This window comes from Xiphias gladius, chromosome 23 (assembly GCF_016859285.1).
Source record: "Xiphias gladius isolate SHS-SW01 ecotype Sanya breed wild chromosome 23, ASM1685928v1, whole genome shotgun sequence".
Lineage (NCBI taxonomy): Eukaryota > Metazoa > Chordata > Actinopteri > Istiophoriformes > Xiphiidae > Xiphias > Xiphias gladius.
Window position 1 is genome coordinate 21,270,591 of NC_053422.1, and position 20,476 is coordinate 21,291,066.

The 20,476-nt window shown below is 42.3% G+C and overlaps 1 protein-coding gene across 2 annotated transcripts in view; it reads left to right on the forward strand.

The window, feature by feature from the left end:
* The window catches only part of tenm2 (teneurin transmembrane protein 2), a 154,793-nt gene that overhangs the window by 74,376 nt on the left and 59,941 nt on the right, over positions 1 to 20,476 (forward strand). Inside the window, exon 3 of one of the 2 annotated variants that reach the window (XM_040120614.1) lies at positions 17,479 to 17,685. The exons of the other annotated variant lie outside the window; for it this stretch is intronic. Coding sequence (XP_039976548.1) covers positions 17,479 to 17,685 — 207 coding nt within the window. The remainder of the gene's footprint in view (positions 1 to 17,478; positions 17,686 to 20,476) is intronic. 2 annotated transcript variants of the gene reach the window in all.

Consider the following 20,476-nt stretch of genomic DNA (forward strand, 5'->3'; position numbering starts at 1 on the left):
GGATGGTTTATTAAATGTGTGTCAACTCCCGCTCCTCTTTAGAGAACACTTAAATCACTGCTGACATGGGCAGATGTCCTCTTAGGTTACCAAACACACACAGATGCTGATAACTTGTGCACAGATGTACATGTGTGGCAAAAAAAAAAAAAAAAACACAAGTCATCCTGATGGTGCAGTTCTGATACCGTAGAGTGAAGATGGTTTCACATATATTCAAAGGCAACGACATGTACACACAACATTAGAGGCATCACCACTAGTGTCCCTGCAGGTGGTTGACCCTCACGGCAGCCTGTATGTCAGACTGATGGCCTGACATGGATTGTTTATGACATGGGCAGGCCACAAGGAGCCCCAGGGGCCTCTGAGGTCCACACAGTCTCATTTTAGCTTGACATCGCTGGCTGTGACCTCGGAGGCGGGGCAACGCTAATGGCAGTAAATGTCTTGTTTGATTGAGCAGAGCAAGAGTTTGGAAAGACCGAGATTATGATTTGCTATTGTAAACCATTCATTTTATCTGTACTGTTGTAGAAATCATCAGCTTGTGTTGAACGAACAGACAGGATCAATATTTGCGAGCAAACCACCTCTGTCTTTAGACAAAAGTGGTCTGTTTTGCTGTGGTTCACCTTCATATTGAATTCATAGCAATCATATTATACTCTTGACAGCTAGATTATTTGGTTTTGGCCTCAAAATAACATTTAAAACTTAATGCAGTCCAAAATCCTGTATGTCAACTGCACCCTACTCACTGGCTGAAGGCTCCTAATTAAAGCTTCACTCCAAAGATGTTTTATATGAACAATGGGTGAAATGACATAATGTTAAAGAGATAGCTCATAGTGATGAACCCACAGAGAATCATCTCCCAACTCTGTAGTTTACTTCTGCTCTATGGGGTGTTTTAACATCTTTTAGCCCATCGTTTTGATGTTACCCCCCCCACAACTTTATAGTTTTGGCTTTAGTCTCACCACTCTTATCAACCCTGTTTCCATCCTCAACCTGCTCAGCACCAAATGGTAGGCTAGTTGGTGAGAAGCTGGTGAACATAAAATTGCATTTAGCGGCAAAATAGCCAGATATTTCCCCCAGGAATTGGTGAAAGCCAAAACGGAGCAAAATGGACTTGTGATATACAGCTTTTCATGGAGCTATGCCTCCAAGATGCCGAAAAAACTTAACTGATTACTGCTGCTTGCTGTTGATGGTCGAAAGTGTAAAAACATGTTCCGACGTTTTTAAGCGGCAACGATTATCCATAAGGCTGCCTTTACCAAATAAATGACAGCATTAGTCCTTTGTTCAAACACTTGAAATAACTTATGTTAACATTGTCCTGAAAAGCAAACTCTTGTGTTCACGCAAAATTAGGGTTTTTTCTCTCTGAAGCAAAGGTAGCGTGATGTCGTCATAGCACTGTAGAGGAGGCTGGGGTGAATGGCTGGTCATACGAAGTGTCTCATTTTGACACAGAAGTCCAAGATTAACATCTGATCTGCCTCCTGCAGTAAATGTTGCTTTCTTTTGAGCATGTAAACAACATTTTCGTAACCTTAACCAAGTAGTTTTGTTTACCTAAACCCTACACCCTAACTATAGAGTCAGGAAACCAGAAAAGTCAAAGTCAGATTCTCCACATCCATAATCTTGCAGCTGCATTAGTTCAAATTTTTCCTAGAAAAGTTTTCCCCAAAGTGACACCTCCTGGATGGCTATGAGTGGAGGGACGAAATCCAAAGATGTAGATTATCTGTGATTGATGATATCTGGAGGACAGGGTAGGTTATTCCTCTCCAGATTTATGGTGTCTGAGGAAGAGCCCTATTTCTTACTTGGTGGTTATAGCTGGAGGGCACAGCAGGTTGTTCACACATGTGTTTATGTGTGTGCGTGTTCGTATTTTTCAGGACACAGTACCCTGAGACTGATGTGCCTTGTGTGTAATAAAGAAGCAGTATAATGGGATGCCTAACTTTGCCTCTTTGAATGATATTTTACATTAAAAATGTAAATTAAAAAGTCCCCCCTCACCACACCATGGCCCGCCCCTTCTCTTCATCACCATGTCCAAAACAATTTTCTGCATGGCTCCCTTGTGTTAGTGGAATTGTGTGTGTGTGTGTGTGTGTGTGTGTGTGTGTGTGTGTGTGTGTGTGTGTGTGTGTGTGTGTGTGTGTGTGTGTGTGTGTGTGTGTGTGTGTGTGTGTGTGTGTTGGGGCTCGTTTTACTATATTCATGGGTCAGAAAACCGGGAGCCCACTATACTTGTGGGGTCCAATAGCTTTGTGCGGACCAAGATGCTGGACCCCGCAAGTTTAAATGGCTGTTTGAGGGTTAAGACTTGGTTTTAGGGTTCAGGTTAAATCAGGTTTAGGTAAGGGTAAGGGTTTGCATTCAGTTCTGATGGTTGTGGGTAAGGGGCTAGGGAATGTATTATGTCAATGACGAGACCTAACAAATATAGTAAAACAAGGATCAGTGTGTGTGAGTGCGTGCGTGTCCATCCTCATCTGGACCCTTACTGATTGCAACTGCATTTCCATCGGATTTTTTCCCAGCAAGAGGGAGAGCAGGGCCCAAACGGAGAAATGGGATCAGAGGGGGAAACTCATCTCCCCTTCCCACACACAGTCCCTTCCAGAGTGCGTGGTCACACCGATACACACACACACACACACACACACTGTGAATGGTGTCCTCTATTACATGGAGTATTAGCATCACTAATGAGGTGTGAGAGAGGGACAGAGATGGAGCAAGTGGAAGACGAAAAGAAGGTGGATCAGAGAAACAGAGCGAGAGAGGAAGAGAAGTATCTATCAATCTCTTTGCAGGGGAATTGGTTAGAAAGGTAGATAAGTAGGAAGAAGTGTAGGAGAGAGAAAGACGGGAGGAGTGCAAGTGAAAGGTGCAGCCAGAAGTGAGAAGTGGCATTTTCCCATCTAAAAGCATCTGCTCTGTGGTCAGGTGTTGAGTGTGTGAATGTGTATGTCTCTATGTGTGTATGTGTGTGTTTGTGTGTTTGTGTGTTTGTGTGTGTTTGTGTTTGTGTGTGTGCGCCGGCGCACGCAGGATCAGAGTGCCATTTCAGAGGAGCGGTGCCCACTGGACACCTGTTCTGATAACTCAAAATTCACAAACGTATTGTTACAAGTGCTGCCTACACTATAATTCTCTATACAATCTGTAACACACAAGTCATGAAACATCTCACAGTTTCTACGATGTGTATGATGTGTGTGTGTGTGTGGGTGCGTTTTTTTTTATCCCCGATTGCATCTTTGCTCTAGATAAACCTATTGTTCTTTCCTCAAACCACCATTATCTTTTTGCAGGAGAAAACTGTTTCACAGCATCAGTACAAAATCCACAGAATCTCCTCACTCCATCTCGTCTCCTTCCATCCATCCACTTTTTTATTTAAACTTTTATTCATCTGTTTTCCCCTCTCCATCTGGTGCTCTTCTAACTTTTTGTTCTCCCTGAACCTCATTTGTGCAATCACTCTCTTCTTTTTATTCTTTCCGCCTTCCTCCTCTTCCTGTCCTCTTTCTTTTGTCTGTCATAGCTGGATACAGCACAGTCATTTGTTGCTATAGTCTATAGCTAGAAGCCCTCACGCTGAGATAGATGCCTGCCTATGAAAGACATTTGTTTCCTTTACTGTCACTGTGCAATAATCAGCCACTCTAACGTAATCAACATATTGCCCTTGCGGTAAATACAGCTGAGCAAGTGGGTCCGCGCACATTTGTGTGGGCCTGTGAGTTTGTGTGTGTGTAGATAGGTCGGGAGCGGGTGTAATTTTTTTTGTGTGTGTGCACGTGTACCTGCAGTTTTGGGGATGTGTGTCTGTCCTTTTTTTTTTTTTTTTAAATTTGCAGTGCATGCAAATGTAGATTCTCATGCATGTGTATGCCATGTGACTGAGAGAGATGATTCTTGGTGAAAAAGCAGTTTGTTAGCGAATTAGAGTTAATTAGCCAACTTTCAGTTCCCAATGCTGTAATTGGGCCCATTTCTCTCTGTTTCCTCCAGCTGGCGTCTCTCATCCACTATGAAGAAAGGAGGGGAGAGAGAGAGCGAGAGAGAGAGAGAGAGAGGAGGGCTGAGTCGGAGGACTAGGGTGGGAGAGGAGGGAGTTGGGGGGCACGGGGTGCATTAAATGTCTTTAGGGGTCTGTGGAGTGCTAGGAAAGCTACCTCCTGGGGGTAAGATCCACTTGCGCTGGGAATCAAGGCATTGAGAAGTATTAACTGAGAGATAATGATGAAAGGAAGGCTGATGGAAATGAAAATGCAAAATAACGTGAGAGATGAAGGCAGAGAGGAAGTGGGGAGGGATGAAGGGAAGGTGGTAAAGTGACAGAAATTTTGAAGGATGAGAAGGGAGCTAGTGAAATCATAAGCCACCACATATTGGGGGAGCAGCGGTTTAGGGGCGAGCACAGAGCAGCTGCATTCAAGTCCAGCGAGTCTAGAACTTTCTCACACATTTCCCTCTCACTCTTCCCAAACATTGTCTTCCTCTATGCACAAGCTTAGTAAACCCAGAAATTCCATGAAGATAACAATTAAAGAAAACAACACTGTGGGGTCTGGTTGAGAGACAACACAACATATAAAAAACTGAGGCTGAGGGGGGTGGCAGAATGGGAGAGAGGCAAGGGAGTGCTGAAGCGAAGAAGGAGTGATGAAAGAGGGGAACAGGCCCTCTCTTGGTGCGGCAGCATGATGATCAGTAGAGTCTAATGAAGGTGCAGATGTCTCCAAGGAGTCCTGCGCACTCTTGACGACCACTGGGAATGGCAATTAATGCAGAGTGTACTGAATGAAGATGCATACACACATGCACTGGCAGATGCACACATTCAGACACACAATTTACATAAAATGTGCCACCGCCCCACTTGCCATAGTCTAAAGTGACACAAGGTATAAACAGTAAATGGTGCATTCAGCCATACTACACTTACCATCAGATTATATAATGTAAATGGCTACCAGAGAGCAGTATTATGCCCCATTATTCCATGCCAGCACCAGACAGAATAGCATACTGCTCAAGTGATTGCCACTATTGTGTGTGTAACCACACAGAACTCTCAACAACATGGCCCTCACTCTTTTTTTTGGATTCACTGCAAGGAGCCCTGTTCTTTCTGCTGTGTTGCCCTGTATTTCATGTATAAGCCCCACGTGTGTATCAGTGCAACTGAATCCCCTCACACTGGCCTTATGCTCATTATTTTATTGATACTTGTATTCCCATTGATGTATTGATATGAGTGGAGATATGAAAAAGAGTTGGAGTAGGACACAAGGCTCAGGTGGATGGGTCCCTGCACTGCAGACTAGTGGTGTTGTGTGTGTATACTGTGGAACAACGACTTTTAGAGCAGGTCACTGAGGGACCGCACACTTATGTAAAGATGAAACGATAAACTGCTGAGACAGCAGAGTGCAGAGAAATGGACAGAGTAAGAGATAAAGAGGAGTGTGTGTGCACAAGTGTATCTTTACACAAGCATCTGTGAATGAATGAGTTTGTGAGTGTACGTGTGTGTGTGTGTGTGTGTGTGTGTGTGTGTGTGTGTGTGTGTGTGTGTGTGTGTGTGTGTGTGTGTGTGTGTGTGTGTGTGTGTGTGCTCAGCAAATGTTACAAGACAAATAAAGCTAGTCCGCCCTCTTCTGAGATAAAAGCGTCTACCTGTATACCACAGAGACTGTGGCCTAATGGCACTACTCGACTAAAGCTGGCACACGTGTTTGGAGAAAGGGGATGGAGGGTGGTGTTACAGAAATGATGGGTGGATGACGTAATTATCGTCCGTGGCATTTACACCGCAGGAGGTGGAAAATTGGCCCTTGTCTGTTGCACCTCAACCTCTTGTAGTCAAAGAGAGACGGGCAGAAACTTTCTACTTTTTTCTGTTTGTTCTCTTCTTTATCCATTGAAATTACCTTGACCTTTGCATATGTCAGTTGAAATTGTTCTTTCCTTCTCCTCATCTTTCATTCCGCTCTGTGCTGTAGCTACTTGCTCCCCATTGAAAATGATTTTTTTTTTTTTTTTTTTGAGGCTGCAAAAAAGACCAGATAAAAAATATTTTCTTCTACAGTTCCTGCCCCTTTCATCCTTCATTTTCAACAAACTGGCACAAAAACATTAAAGTTACAAGCCAAGGTTGTGTATTCAGCACTGGGCATTGTTGGCCCAGAGATCAGGCTTTCAACCATATAATTCCTTAGCTGTAAAAGAGATTGAGTCCAGTTATTTACTTTTACCAAGGACATGCAGTTTATTACAAAGGAAGGAATAAGCCATCTGTGAAACATTCCTTCAAAAACACACACAATACACACAATTATAGTTGAGTGTCAGACAGCAGAGGTGCTATCAGTTGTAGTTAAGGAGGAGGGGTCTTAGTTACCTCTAGGTTAATGATCCTCATTAATATGCACTAACATACCCCAGGTCATGCAGTAATTAAAAATCTCATTCAACGCTCTCAGCTTAAACTGACTGACTTGGCTCCGTCCTACAAAGATTAGCATTTAATATTTGTCTCCGAGGTCTGTAGTTCATAGTGAGGGGGTGAGACTAATAGCCTAATGTTGAACATTTGACTGGGCTGTCTGTCTCCTCCAGTGCCTAGTAGAGTCTTTTGCCTTTGCTTGGCTGGGCACAACTGTTTATGAGCTAAATGGGTTTACAGGTTGTGCCTTGGAGAGTTGCATCACATTTGCAAGAGAGTGTTTGTGCAAAACGGGGCACACAAACAAACGCTCCGAAATACACACTCAGGCATACACTTAGACGCACAACTGCATGTGAAGTCCATCAGCACGGGGACTTCCATATTCCTCTGAGTCAGCTGATGTCAGCTGATGCAAGCTGTGCTAATTGTAAGGCTGTATGATGATTGCGTCTTCTTGCAGGAAAAAAACAAATAGATGGATAGATAAATAGAAAAGTACATACTCTTATACATGCACTATATGGAGATGTGGGATTTTTGTCTGTGTTTTCTCTCGACACATAAACAGCTCAACCTGTCCCCGTCTCACACACACATACACATGTACACGCATATACACACACACATCCACTCAGTCATCCATGACCAAAGCAGCAGCTACTTCAAAGGGCCTAGAAAAGCATGGTAATCTCCAATCACCTCCCTCTGCTCTCCTCTCCGCACACTCTCAAACACAAACACAACTTCACAAGGAGGGAGGGCCGGGAGAGAGCGGCGCAGATTTATGTTACACTCATGAAAGTGAGGCACAAGTTTGCGCCACCGCTGTCATTCCGTTTAAGCTCGCAATCCGCATGTAATTAACAGTTGATTAACTAGCGTCTAGTAATGCAATCAGTGATGAGGACCGCCCCCAAAGCACCTTCTGCTATTGATGAAGAGCTCAGAGGGTGCACTTCAGTGGCAGGATTTTTGCTGAGATCCAATAACTTAAATGTTGTATAATAGTAAGGCAGTTGACGTAATTAAGCCAACTCCTGAGGAAAATAACACACAGTTATTTTAAAAGTTACAAAAAAGAACGATAGCTTAGAAAAAACTTCAAGGCACCTTAAATGTGGATGCCTCAACAAAAGAGAGAGCAATCATCAAAACTGACCACAATCTTCCACATCTTTGGTATTACAAAAGACTCAGATGCTGTGGTCATTAACACTTTGCTACTTCTCTTTTTTTTCTTTTTGAGATGAAAAAATGTATTTGTCCCTAAACGTACTCACTAGAGCTCCATTTCACACTTGTTTGTGGTGCCTCTCTTTCGCTTTGAAAATTCTATACAATACAGGATGATTCACTTTTTTCTTTGCCATAACTAGTTTCGATTAAAGGTGAAAGTTTTTTACCTGCAACACGGGCCCTCACAAATGTACCTTTGAAAATCAAGTGGAATCAGCAGCTTTTGTTGTATCGTGTGCATAAAAGGGAGAGGCTTACAAGGTGTACCTCAGATGTTGTGCAAACACACAGAAGGCCCAGAATGCGTCGGAATCAACGCGCGCAAGGCTCAGTTCATTTGGCCCCAAGTGTTGAGACTCCATTCTGTTCACCTTGAGAGAGAGAGCAAGAGCACTGCTCAACAGTAAGCTAGTTAGAGGGAATATAATGTGTCTTACTGTGTTTTTCAGCTCTCAGTCCTTTTTTTCTGCTGTTGCTATAAATAGGGGCTGCAGAACATCAAAGAGGGGAGAGGTTTCTCTCAGCAACAGGCCACAGTACAGTGATTATCCACAGGCTCTAAATACATCACTCCTCTTTTAGCTGATCCCAGTGTAGAGGATACCAGGGACTCTCCATATGTGTGCGCGCATTCATGTGTTTGCTAATCGTCAAAGGAGACTCTGCTGACTCAGCCTCACAAGCTCACTGTCTCACATGCACACACAGGCATACTTCACATAATGTAATGTCACACAAAAAGGGACTCTACTGAAATTGAGTTTATTCATGAGATTACAATGCAACACGATATCTCTGACTGCACGGTGTCGTAAACTGGCAGATCCGTGCACCAAAAAATACGGATCACTTACCATCTCCTCTTTCGCCTAGAGCTCTTCTTCCCTCAGTTCTTTCTTTTTTTTTTCTTTAATTTTTCCTCTTTTTTTTTCAGCCGTTCTCAGTTTCTTTTAGTGCTTTTTACGGGACAAGATTGTCATAGCAGCCACAGCAATTGCCGGTTTGTTCCGTGGAGCCCTGCTATGTTGAATAGGTATATTTGAAGGCACCTGTGCACATGTGAATATGAAAGTGTGTGTATGTACAGTATGTTGTTACATGTGTATTTCTGCAGTCTGTGCACCCTTATGTGTCTGCATTTGTTTTTCATGCTACTTTTTGTGAGTTATTCCGTATGCATTTGATTCTTGATGACTGTCATTCTTTTCAGATGTTGAGTGACTGTGGGTAATGCAGTTTCTGCATGAGCCTTGAGTCTCCCAAAATGTCATGAAATGGGGCCTATTTTAATATGCAAATGCAGTTTGCTTTCCTCTCAAGCGAAAATCCATCCACCATAAAATGATTGTGTGCTGGGGAAATGATTAAAAACAGGCAGTAGATGGAACTATTAGACTGGAAGTTTAGGGTGTCATGAAAAGGTGTAAACATTTAATTTAAGATTCGATGACTCATATTTAAGTGCTAATTAATGTAGATGTTTTGAACAGTGAACTAAGTTTTTATTTCTGGCAAAGCTTTTTTCTTTCCAAATCCTTAGCTTGATCTTTATCAGAACAGTTTGGAGGCCTCGTCTTAATCTTTTAGTAAACATTAATTACAGCTTTAATCAAAGCTGGTTTTTAACTTAACTTTAACTGAAACTCACCTTTGTTACATTACAAGTGGGTGAAATCTCATTTGTGTGGAAAGATTATAATCCTGCCCTAATTCATGTCCACAACAGTCTGTAGTTCCAAATTTGTTCTCATGTCGCAAGTGATTCGGCACCATGGCAGATGGGAGGAGAAGCTCTTCCCAGCATTTCCCCCCACTGATTTTTGCACTGCAACATCTAAAAGCTTTCTCCAGTCAAAACAACAGACACACTGATACTGCTCTTCCAGATACAATATAAATCTATGGAGGTCTTTCCAAAGCTGCAAGCAGGTTTCGGTTGTTTTGTTAGTGTTTTCAATAAGTGCCAAGACCAAGTGTTATCCCCAGCCATCAAAGACCTTGTCCATATGTCACTCTCAACCCTTCTCTCAAGTGAGAAAATGTGGAAGCAGTCTTGCAGGTATCATAAAATCTACTTCCCGCCAGGTGGGACACTTGGATTGAATGTGGAGCTTGGCCCTTAAATGTTTTTTTGTTTTTTTTAAATCAGCAATGTACAGTTGCTGTCACTGTATTTTATAATTTGAATAGCAAATTTGGAAATAATTTGAGGGCATTTTTTTAAACTCCAGCATCTATTTTGTGGCAAGAAATTACTTCATTTTGTATGGTTATTTTTACTCCATTATTTTTTTTTTTTTAAACCACTTACAGTATATGTTATTATTTTATTATGTTTTCCGCTTTTACCATCAAATTGATTCATAAATAGGCAATGGGCAGTTTATTGAACACCGCAGCAGCAAAAAGCTTATGTATTATTAGAGGTTTTGCAAGTTACTCATTGTGAATACACACGCACACACACATGGGCAGATATTTCCCCCTTTGCAGATCTGTTCCTTTCAGCTGTTATAGTGCATGTTCAGAGGTAATGGAAGGCTGAAAGGATGGATGTCTATCTGTCTGCACCTGCGGTTGAGGGTCTGTGTGTGCTTGGGTGTGTTTTCACTTGCACATGCTTGTACGTATATGTGTGCGTGCACTTATGAGCGAGTGTGCATGTTCATGCATCCATGTGTGTGTTTGCATTCATGTGGGAGGAGAAGGCTATTTATTTTGATTGTTTTCAATGAGGGTCCAATGCGTAGAATCCATAACAATACCATCAATCTACAGCAGCAGCAGCAACATGGATGTAATTTATATGGTAATGTAGCCTCCATGGTTGCCCCAAGTTACGCAGTGGACATCTCTGACAATGGACAGCATGGGTGTGCTGTAGCACCCTAATGCTATGTACAGCCACTGACATACACACAACCACACAAGCTTGCGCTTCCCAGCAACAGGAAGGCATGTTTCAATTAGCGGATGCATTTGTGTGTCTGGGTCAAAAGGTCGAGTGTATTGCTTCGTGTCAGCTTTTGTCTGTTCTCATCTCTGCTCTTCTCAAAATAAAAAACAGCCACTTGAGGAAGAGGAGGAGTGGGGAACGACCTTCTGAACCAGATGTTGGAATTACTCAGAGATGATGCTTGTTAGAATTCATGCCGTGGGGTTCTTTCACTGCAGCATCGCGTAGCGTGCTATCTTACACTGCGAGGGATTTAGTGGTCCTGGTCATTTACAAAGTCACGAATCTCAAAGGAATTTTGCGGTTTTTCTCTGTCTCTGTTATTTTTTAGAACTGTCATGGCCTTGTGAATGGTCTAGGTGGTTTTTAGATGAGAAAAACAACACTGTCATTCAATTCATCATCTCCTCACCTATCTTTTCAAAGTTCTATTGTTAATAGTATGTGGGTCTCCATTATTCCTGTGAACTCCACCTTTATATGAAGGTCAAAAGATGTAGTTAAGAGGCGGCTAATCATCAGAACCTATTACTTCTGAATGGCCTTACATTCACCGAGTGCATTCTATAGCAGAGGGGTTTGCATGGTCTGTTGAGGTTTTCTGCCTTCATCTTTTCACTTCTCTACTCTATACATTTATTTTATTTCTCTTTTCAAAAAATTCAGTTTCAGAGAATTCTTTTTGTGCGCATCCTCTTGAGCTGGCTGCAACTTTTCAAAGTTTGATAAGTCGCTCATCTGAGGGTTTATTATTATAAAGTTTCTTTTAAAGAAAAGGATCAGGAAATTTATTTAGGAAAATCAGTTTTTAAAAAAAATCAATAATGCAAACTTGAGCCACGTATTGGTTTCTGACAATACTAGTTACTAGTGCAAACACATACAGCTTAACAATTTGCTTTTTTTACATTTTTCTTTTCTTTTATTTCTGATGACATGAAGCATGTTTGAGCTGTGTTCAGAGGGAATGAGGACATCTTTTGCTGCTTACACTAAATTCTGGGTAATGTTACTTTTGCAGGTTGTGTAGCACCTTGACTGATTTGGAAAAAACTAACAATAATGAGTTAAAAAATATTTGTACATGATGAGTCACCTGTAACACCTGAACACTATGTGTGTTCAGGTCCATGAAAACTAGTAAGCAAGCTGGCAAAGAATTCTAAACAAATCGCTAAAAGTAATGGATAAATGGTTGAACGAGTTAGCTAAAATTAACTTCAGTTTATGCCATTTAAAGAGATAATAGTACGCATCTAAACTACTTGACGAAACCAACATTGACAGTTCAATTGTATGAAAAAAAAAAAAATCAGGGTAAAATCAATTAAAATCAACAATGATTACTCCACTTTTAAAAAATTCCAGGTAATTTTCAGGGAAAGTGTGTAAGTACTTCAAGAGATGAGCCTTAGTTGTAATCCTGGAAGGATTGTACAAAATGAAATCGAGAAACACTGGAACGTGGAACAAAACAATGTGATTATGTGAGTCTCTATAGCGCCTTTTTCTCAGCCAGAAGGCGTCTTCAGCCTCAGCTGCAGGCTGTGTGTGTGTGTTTGTGTGTGTGTGTGTGTGTGTGTGTGTGTGTGTGTGTGTGTGTGTGTGTGTGTGTGTGTGTGTGTGTGTGGAGGATCACCTGTTTGGGAAGAGGGCCCCTGTAGTTTTGGAGAGATGCAGTGATACAGGCAAGATGAAAGAGAGAAACCGAGCGCGAGCAGAGGAGAGCTCTAGGCCAGAGAAGAACCGGGACAGTCTATTACACATCAAAGGAAGAGTCAGTGATCCAATCATCTCTTTAGGCTGTGAGAGCCCAACTTTATTAATTAAAACATGTCTGTTGAATCATCCTCTCATCTCTCCTCTCCCGATTTACTCATTTTATCACTCATTTTCTGCTATGAAGCTGATTACGAAAGGAAAGAAAAGAGGGGGAGGTTGTGGGAGAACACATTCATGATATGACGCGGATGAACTCAGACCATTCCTGGGTAGGCTGCTACATCCATTTGTTGCTCACACATACAGACAACAACAGGTGTGCATCCTGCCACAGTCGAGCTAAATGTGAAATATTAAAAAGGGATGAATAAGAGGAAAGAGGGGGCGAGGATTTCAGAAAAAGGGAGGGAGGAGGGAACAGGAAGAGAGATGAGATGGAGGAGACAGACTGCACTGTATAGATAAATACAGAAAAGGGCCCATTGTGTCAGCAGCTGTCATCACTAAATAGCCCTCAGATCACCGTCAGATACGATCACGCATACACACACACAACACACACACACACATATACATGCATACTTACACACACACACACACACACACACACGCACACTGATTGACAGCTCCCCCTCAGTCCAACATCTGTGCTGACAGCAGCCAGGGTAATGAGTCTCTGCATGTGCCAGCATGGGTGTGTCCCTTCTCTTTCCTCCCTCTTCCCCGCATACCGCTCATTCAATCATTTCACGTCTCTCTTATCTTGTTGTTTCCCTCCTCTTCTCGTGGTTATTTTCCATCATCTTAATAGAAGCACGTGGTGATTGACTTAGCAGCATGAGCCACATGAGTAGTGACTAAATGAGAACAACATCAAGTTTAAAGTTGTATGGCAGACTGTTTTATTTTATTAATTTCTATTTGTTTTTTGTTTTTTTTGGGGGGGGGGGGGGGGGTTGTCTGTTCTGTCTCCCGAAGTTGCCACCCAGGTGCACTGTATTTCACGTAGAGGTGTGGAGGAAGAGAGGGATGAAAGGAGGGAGAGATGAAGAGATGATGAATGGCTCTCGTTAGAGGGGTAATTTGTCTCTCCTTGTCTGACTGGGCTCCAGATGTTGCTCCATCCCTCGCTCCACTCCACTCTCCTCGGCCTACCACTCCTCACCTCAGCCAGATGGGTGGACGGATGGATGGAGTGAGGCAGGAGGGAGGGAGGGACAGAAATAGAGACAAGGACGAAGAGAAGAGAAGTCACTTAACAGTCAACAAGCAGAAATACTGTATGTTTGATGTGTACAGTAAAGAATTTATTGTTTCATAGAGAAACAACAGATTATACAAAAGTCGCCATGAGATGATTCAGTGGACACACACGGTAGCACAGAAACAGGCAATGATAATACACTTGTGTGACTCATACAAGCAAGTCAAAGCCTGGTGCTCACACAACAAATTAATGATGACGGTGTTTCTTTTTATATTGTAATCAAATCATCAAGGGACTGCATTAATGCCTTTAATACAGTGCTACAGTCTTAGGATGCCTAGTTTTTCCCCCATGATACACTTATTTTTCACACTAATCAACACTTGTGAGAGATCTGTAGATTCAGAGAGTGAGAGACGGGCACAGAGAGAAGGATTAAGAGATGTGTACAGATGGCCGGGGAGGCGGCTGGAGGATGGCAACGAACAAATCATCAAGAAGACCAAGTGAGCTCATTGCCAAGTCTTTGTTCTAATAACACAAAGCAATTTCTACTGACCTTTCTAGAAATGTAGCGGGCAGAAATGACTGAGTTAAGGATGCCCCACAGCATAATTGCTAAGGAGATTAAAGTTCCCTTAATTGCTTTTGGCCAACTAGTGCAATTTTTCCTTTTTTGTAATTAAAGTGATTTAAAATATTAATAACTACACTCGCATGCACATAACTTTATGTGCACAAGCTCACGCACACATAACTGTGTACAGTAAAAATATGCAACAGCATTAAAACAATCTTAAAGGTGTGCCCCTACGCACGCACACTCACACACACATAGAGACATTTTCCATTCCTTGCTGTCACCAATAGCCTCATAAAAGTTCTTGTGAAATATGCAAATGGCTAGATCCATTCACGGCATCAACTGAAGTGAGTGATCGATTCATTTAGATCAACAGCTTTTTTTTTTGCATGCATCCATGGCTTATTCCCTCTTTACCACTTCATTCCTTTTTTCCCCTCCTCCTGCTCCCACTGTTCGACCCCCTCTTATTGCCTCCTCCTCTCCTAATTACCCTCCTCTATTGCTTTCTTCCTCGTTTTTTATTGGCAATAAGTTTTGTCAGCTCATAGCTTCTGGACTGTCCTCTTTTCTCTGTCCTCTGGTCTCGCCATTCATTTCCCTCACTCTCTCCCTCTCCATTCCCCTGGTTACCCCTGTGACCTCGTTGTCTCATCCCCCTCTCCATCCATCTCTCACCGTCCCTCCTTGCCTCTCTTCCTTTTCCCTCCTGTCGGCCCCAGTGTTTGCTTTGCCATTTTTCTCTGTTTGCTCTGATGAGATTGACCAGACACACACACACACAGATACCTAAACAGAAGACAAGGATGGCATCTCTCTGGGGTGTAGTTAATGTGGGGCTGCGTATCGATCTTAGCTCTGGTTTCCATGACACAAAGCTCCGAGCTGGAGCAGTTTGGACAGCAGGACAGAGGCATCACTCTGCCTCTGTTTCTATCAAAATGTATCTCCATAAAGCCACGTTGACACCTGGGCTCTTGTGGAGACATGTATTTTCCATGATTAATGCTCTTCATTTTGAGGCAGCATAAATGGGCAAGTTAGCGAACAACTATGCCCAACCACTTTGTGTTTCTTAAATGATGCCTACATTGATCCTCCCCCCTCCCTCACCCTGCTACCATTTCCCTGATGCAAGCAATATCGCACTAGTGCCTAAAAAGAGTCCTCTATCTATCACGGGCTTTACACATTTTGATTTCTATCAATACTCTATGATGGGAAGGTGAATGCTGTCAAATTACAATCACACTACATCTATATTCTGAAGAACCGCCAGTAAGAAAAAGAGGGGGAAAAAAATAGTGTGATGATGAGTGTTCAACTGTGTTGTATTTTTCTCCAAGATCTCACAGCTTTTCTTTCCTTTTCTTCCTCTGTTCCTCTCTGTTTTTGTTCTGTGTGAAAAGAAAGAGAGAAAGCATGATGAAAGGAGAAGTGTCTTACTGAAAGGCTAGGCTTTGTAACTTATAAGTTTTCAGTGGCAAAAGAACGAATGGATGAAGTGCGTAAAACTGAAGACGAGCAAGCCCATTCTCTCTCCTCCTTACATTTAAACTTCGGAAGGTGAAGGACAAGATGTGACTGAAGAATAGAAAAAAAAGGTTTATTTGTAAAGCTGTTTAAAGAAAACTTTGCTGGTGCCCGGGGCTATCAGTTTGAATGTGGAATCAGAAGAAAATAAGTGATTATCAGTGTGTCAAAGCGTCTTTGGTGGACTGTCTAATTAGGAGTTGTAATAACCTGAGTCCTTCGGTGGATTGACTGGACTCAGTGGCCTCATTTCTACCATATTGTTGATTGATTGAGCTGCAAATATGGCAGACATAATTATTCTATATTTTGAGCTGTCTCTAAATAGAATTTACTAGATTTGTCTTTGTCCTTGATTCCAAACCTTTGGAGAGTAGAGTGAATTCTCTCTATCCCTCTCTTCTCTCTCTCTGGTGTATGGGACAGCCTGATTGTGTCCACACGCCCCATGGCTCCTACTATTTAAAGACTTGGCTGTTAACTTTCTTTTGTCTTACACATGTGGAGGACAATCGTACAAAGGATGTAGGGCCTCTTATCCCAGATCGTATCCCACTAATTGACCTACTGAAATACCTTCATGAATTTTGCAGTTATGACTTTTTGTTTGGTCTGGTGTGACCAGTATGTTGTATTGGCTAGTGTAAACTTCAGATAGATACATTAACAATACGGTTCACTAACTTTATGAAACTTTTCTACTTGGGTTACTATTACAGTTAATTTTAGCGTTTAACATTATCTTTGAATTGTCACCTCTGGCTAAGGTAGTTGCTGTTCAACAAAAGCTACCTATGCTCGCTTGGGTACAGTGGCAGAGATTGTCTTGCATTTGTCCGCAGTGTTGCAAACAATTTGGTTTTGGTTGTTGCCAGAAGAACAAAGAAAGTAAAATTTCTTTGTCACTCATTAATGTATTTAGATACAGTATGAGATACAGTTTGTCTCTGTGTTAATCTCTATGCTGAATCTCTCCAGTCTCAGCAAGCTTTTGTGTTTGTATCCAAGCTGCTTTACATTGCTGTTAACTGGCGGCTGTTCCAAGAAGCACGTTTACTCGTGAGTTAACTGGATAACCTTCAGCAGGTCTTTTTTACATCAAACCATGTACCCAATTTTAAAGGGATGGTTCCACTAAACTATTTTTTTTTTAAAGTACACATTTTCTCATTCACATCCCGTCAGGCAAATAGTTTTGGCTTTATTTTATTTTTGCAGCATCAGTCTGAGACTTCTGCACTGCCAAATGTACGTTTTTAGTCACAGCACTAAAACCTTAAAAAGAAAACATTTAAAAAACTCAAAAGCAATTTTTTTTTCACAGACACAATGTCCCAGTTAGTGTGGAGACTCCACAAAGCACAGTCAACAGCTTTCACAAGAACTATTTATTTGAGAGACGGTAGTTCCAATGACAAATGTTGACAGTTCCATTCATTTACATTCACCTCCATTGTGTTGGAATGGAGGCAGAAATCTAAGACAGTTATCTTAAAACCTGGATAAATAAAACCAAAACTATCTACATCACTATAGATACTAGAGGTAAGTGAGAAATATGTTTATTCACAATTTGAGTGAGTTGACCTTTTAGGGGATTCTGGATTTTTTTTAAGCAACATTTTCCAGATTTCTCAGTAAACCAGCTTCTTGGAACAAGCCCCTGTATCACTGTCAGCCATTGCCATCTGTTTTGTCTAAACCACCACCCCCCCTTCTCTCCTCTTTTTCTTCCCTCCATCCTCCAGGTCGCCCACTCCCTCCAACCTCTTCCTCCTCCCTGCTCCCTCCGTCCCTTCCGTCCTCCTCCTCCACCCCCCACCACTCCTCCCCCGGCCCGTCTCCACCGATCAGGGAATGCCAGGTGCCCCTGCTGGAGAAAAACTCCACCCACTCTCACCTGGAGCCCCTCCCGGATGACCCATACTTGCTCCGGGCCCAGCCCTCCTCCACGGGTAAGAGACCTCTCCATTCATCCACCCTTTTATCCTTTCATCCATTTTATTTATACAGAAATATGTCATCCACTACCTGGGTCGCTGCATTACCTCATCATGTGTCCATTTCCTGATCTTATTTAGTCGTTGCTCAGTAAAATGCCAAGCAATTCTTTGCTTTAATTTAATGTCACATCTTGTTAATTTAGCCATTTTGTTTCTGCTGTTTTGCATTCCTCCAAAGTCAGCATTTGTTTGCAGGGCTGGAAATCGAAGGGACTTCAGCAAATATTGTTTACATCATATAAATAGTAAGAGATCGAATGAAATCATTGTCAGTTATGGATAGTGTGCTTTTACTTGAGAGGAAATAAATCATTTGATTGTGATTATGCACAAATGAATGAATTTTCATGCTGAAAATTCCAGAAGATTTTGAAGAAAGATAAAGGAAAATTCTGTGTGTTCGTGAATTTTACTTCTTTTGTGTTTCACTTAACAAAAACCTGATTGTAAGCAGACAATTGGTGATTTGTTAATGGATTACATTTTAAATGTAACCCTCCCACCTTTGTCAACTTTTGCCAGGAAACAATGATGCAATTGAAAGCAACCTCTGCACTCTGGAGAACACAGATTGGTTGACAGTGAGTAGGTGTGTTTGTACTTATAAAGGGATAATGATTTTTAAGTGCCAGCAGGAGGATCAGTGTAGCAAAAGACAAACTAGTTAGTTTCCTTGGCTCTAAGCTATCTCTATCACAATTGGACACTCTCTTGTTGGCTGTTAGAGGCCCTGTGTGCGTATATCAGCACTTCGCAACTATTATTCTCACCCATATGCACACAAACACACACATAAACACAAACGCGCATCTACAGTGATGAGTTTATTCATCACCATACACATTTATTCTCAACAATTAGCTACCGTGGGCCAACTCTCTCTGCCCCTCTCTGCCTGTCTTTCCTGCTCTTCCCCTGTTTCTCCATCCTTCTGTGCATCTGCACTTGCAATCAGCAGATATATTTAGCAGAGGCCTGATGGGAGGGAGAGGGGTGGGCAGAGAAGTCCTAATGTGATTTTTGGTGGAATACAATCTATTGTTAATGGCGTTAGGCTCTCCTTTGATCCAGTATAAATCTTCATTAGGGAAGGCCCAGGTCCCAGGTTCAAGAGCAACGTGATTAGGAGGCTTTTAAAATGACGTTACATCAGCCTTCTAATTGGTTTACTGTTTGCTGGGGCAACATCAATCATTAGCCCAGTAACCGCACAGCAAATAAATTCACTCTGCCACTGACACCCTAATGGCAGACACTGGCAAAGAGGGAGAGTGAGGCTCACAGGCACACTCTCTTTCTCTCAGTCTTGTTTGCGTACACCCACACTTTCTGTCCTGGGGCTTCTTTCAGTCTCGGCTGAGCTTGTACACACAGAGACAGCGAGCAAGAGAGACAAAGAAAGAAAAAACGACAGAGAAGCAGGAAGAAGAGGCGCAAAGAGGCAAATGGGAGCACAGATAAAGAAAGCCAAACTTTGACTTTTGAAGTTGTTTAATGAGACATCTTGCATTAAAAAAATCAAAAAGGAGAGAGAAATAAAAAACAATCAAAGCGCAACCAGTAAAAATAGATGGAGAAAGCATCTGAAAGGCAGACTGAGACCGAGAGACATAAGAAGTCAAAGAGACAAAAAAGAAAAAAGGGGGAATGTGAAGGAAAAAAGAGTAAGTTGATGAGAGCTTAGACAGTGAGAGATATTTGGACGGAGGGGGAACAACATTGAGATGAAATTGCAAATTACCATGTTTCCCAGCCAGGACTGCTGATCTAATGGGTGCAGAGAGAGTCCTTGGCTTTGGGCGTACATTAAAACCGACCTAAATGAGTTTAAAGTGGCAGTCTGGCACTGCATAAACACATCCTGGCATGTAGGAAGACACAGGAACGGCTGCGAGGAAATAAAACACCTATAACCAGCGTCTGTTTATACATGTGCTGTGAGAGGGCATGCCTGCCTGGATGGGTGAGTTTTGTGTGGTCCTGTGGAGAGTGGACGCTGGGCAGGAAATGAGCATTTCCAAGCCAGGCAGAAACTGACCATATCCAGATAATCCTGAGGAAGCTGCATGCTGTTTGTATGAGTGTTTGTGTTTCAATGCATGTGTGTTCCTGTAAAGTAGTCCACCATTACCTAAGATAACAGGTGGACAGACATGACATGTTTCTAGTGAAGCATGACAGGTGAATGGGAACGGAACGTTGTTGGCGAGGACTGGCTGGGAATTGGGTCCGCGAATGTTTACATGGGAATACTGTCTGGCTCGGAGCACCTGTCTGGGAACGCTCCCCCGGAACGCCGGGAGAGTGGAGACGGCCAAACGGAGCGTAGCAGATCGCTCCTGGAAAGAGCTAGCATTAGCGCTGTCTCTGACCATTCATTATGCATGGGGAATGTTAAGCTATTTTTAGCCCGAGCCTCTTCTAAAGTGGCTAGCTATCAGCTGCCACGGAAGCCACCTCAAGTCAATGCCGAAACAATGAATCTTTAATGGCTTTGTTGAAACAAATATGCAGAAACGAAGACACAACAAAGATGTGCTCCCTCTTTCTGCTCTAATGCTATGCTTCCTAATGGTGCTTATGTAAGGCTGACATTTGCGTAACAGTGGGATGATTTGTGTGTGTGCGCGTGTGGGTGAAATGCACACATGCATTTCTGCTCATGGAGACTATTTGTTTTTGGTTGAATCTGAAGACTCTTCTCTGGCGGATTATTGTCTCCTAATTAGACAAAGATGACTAG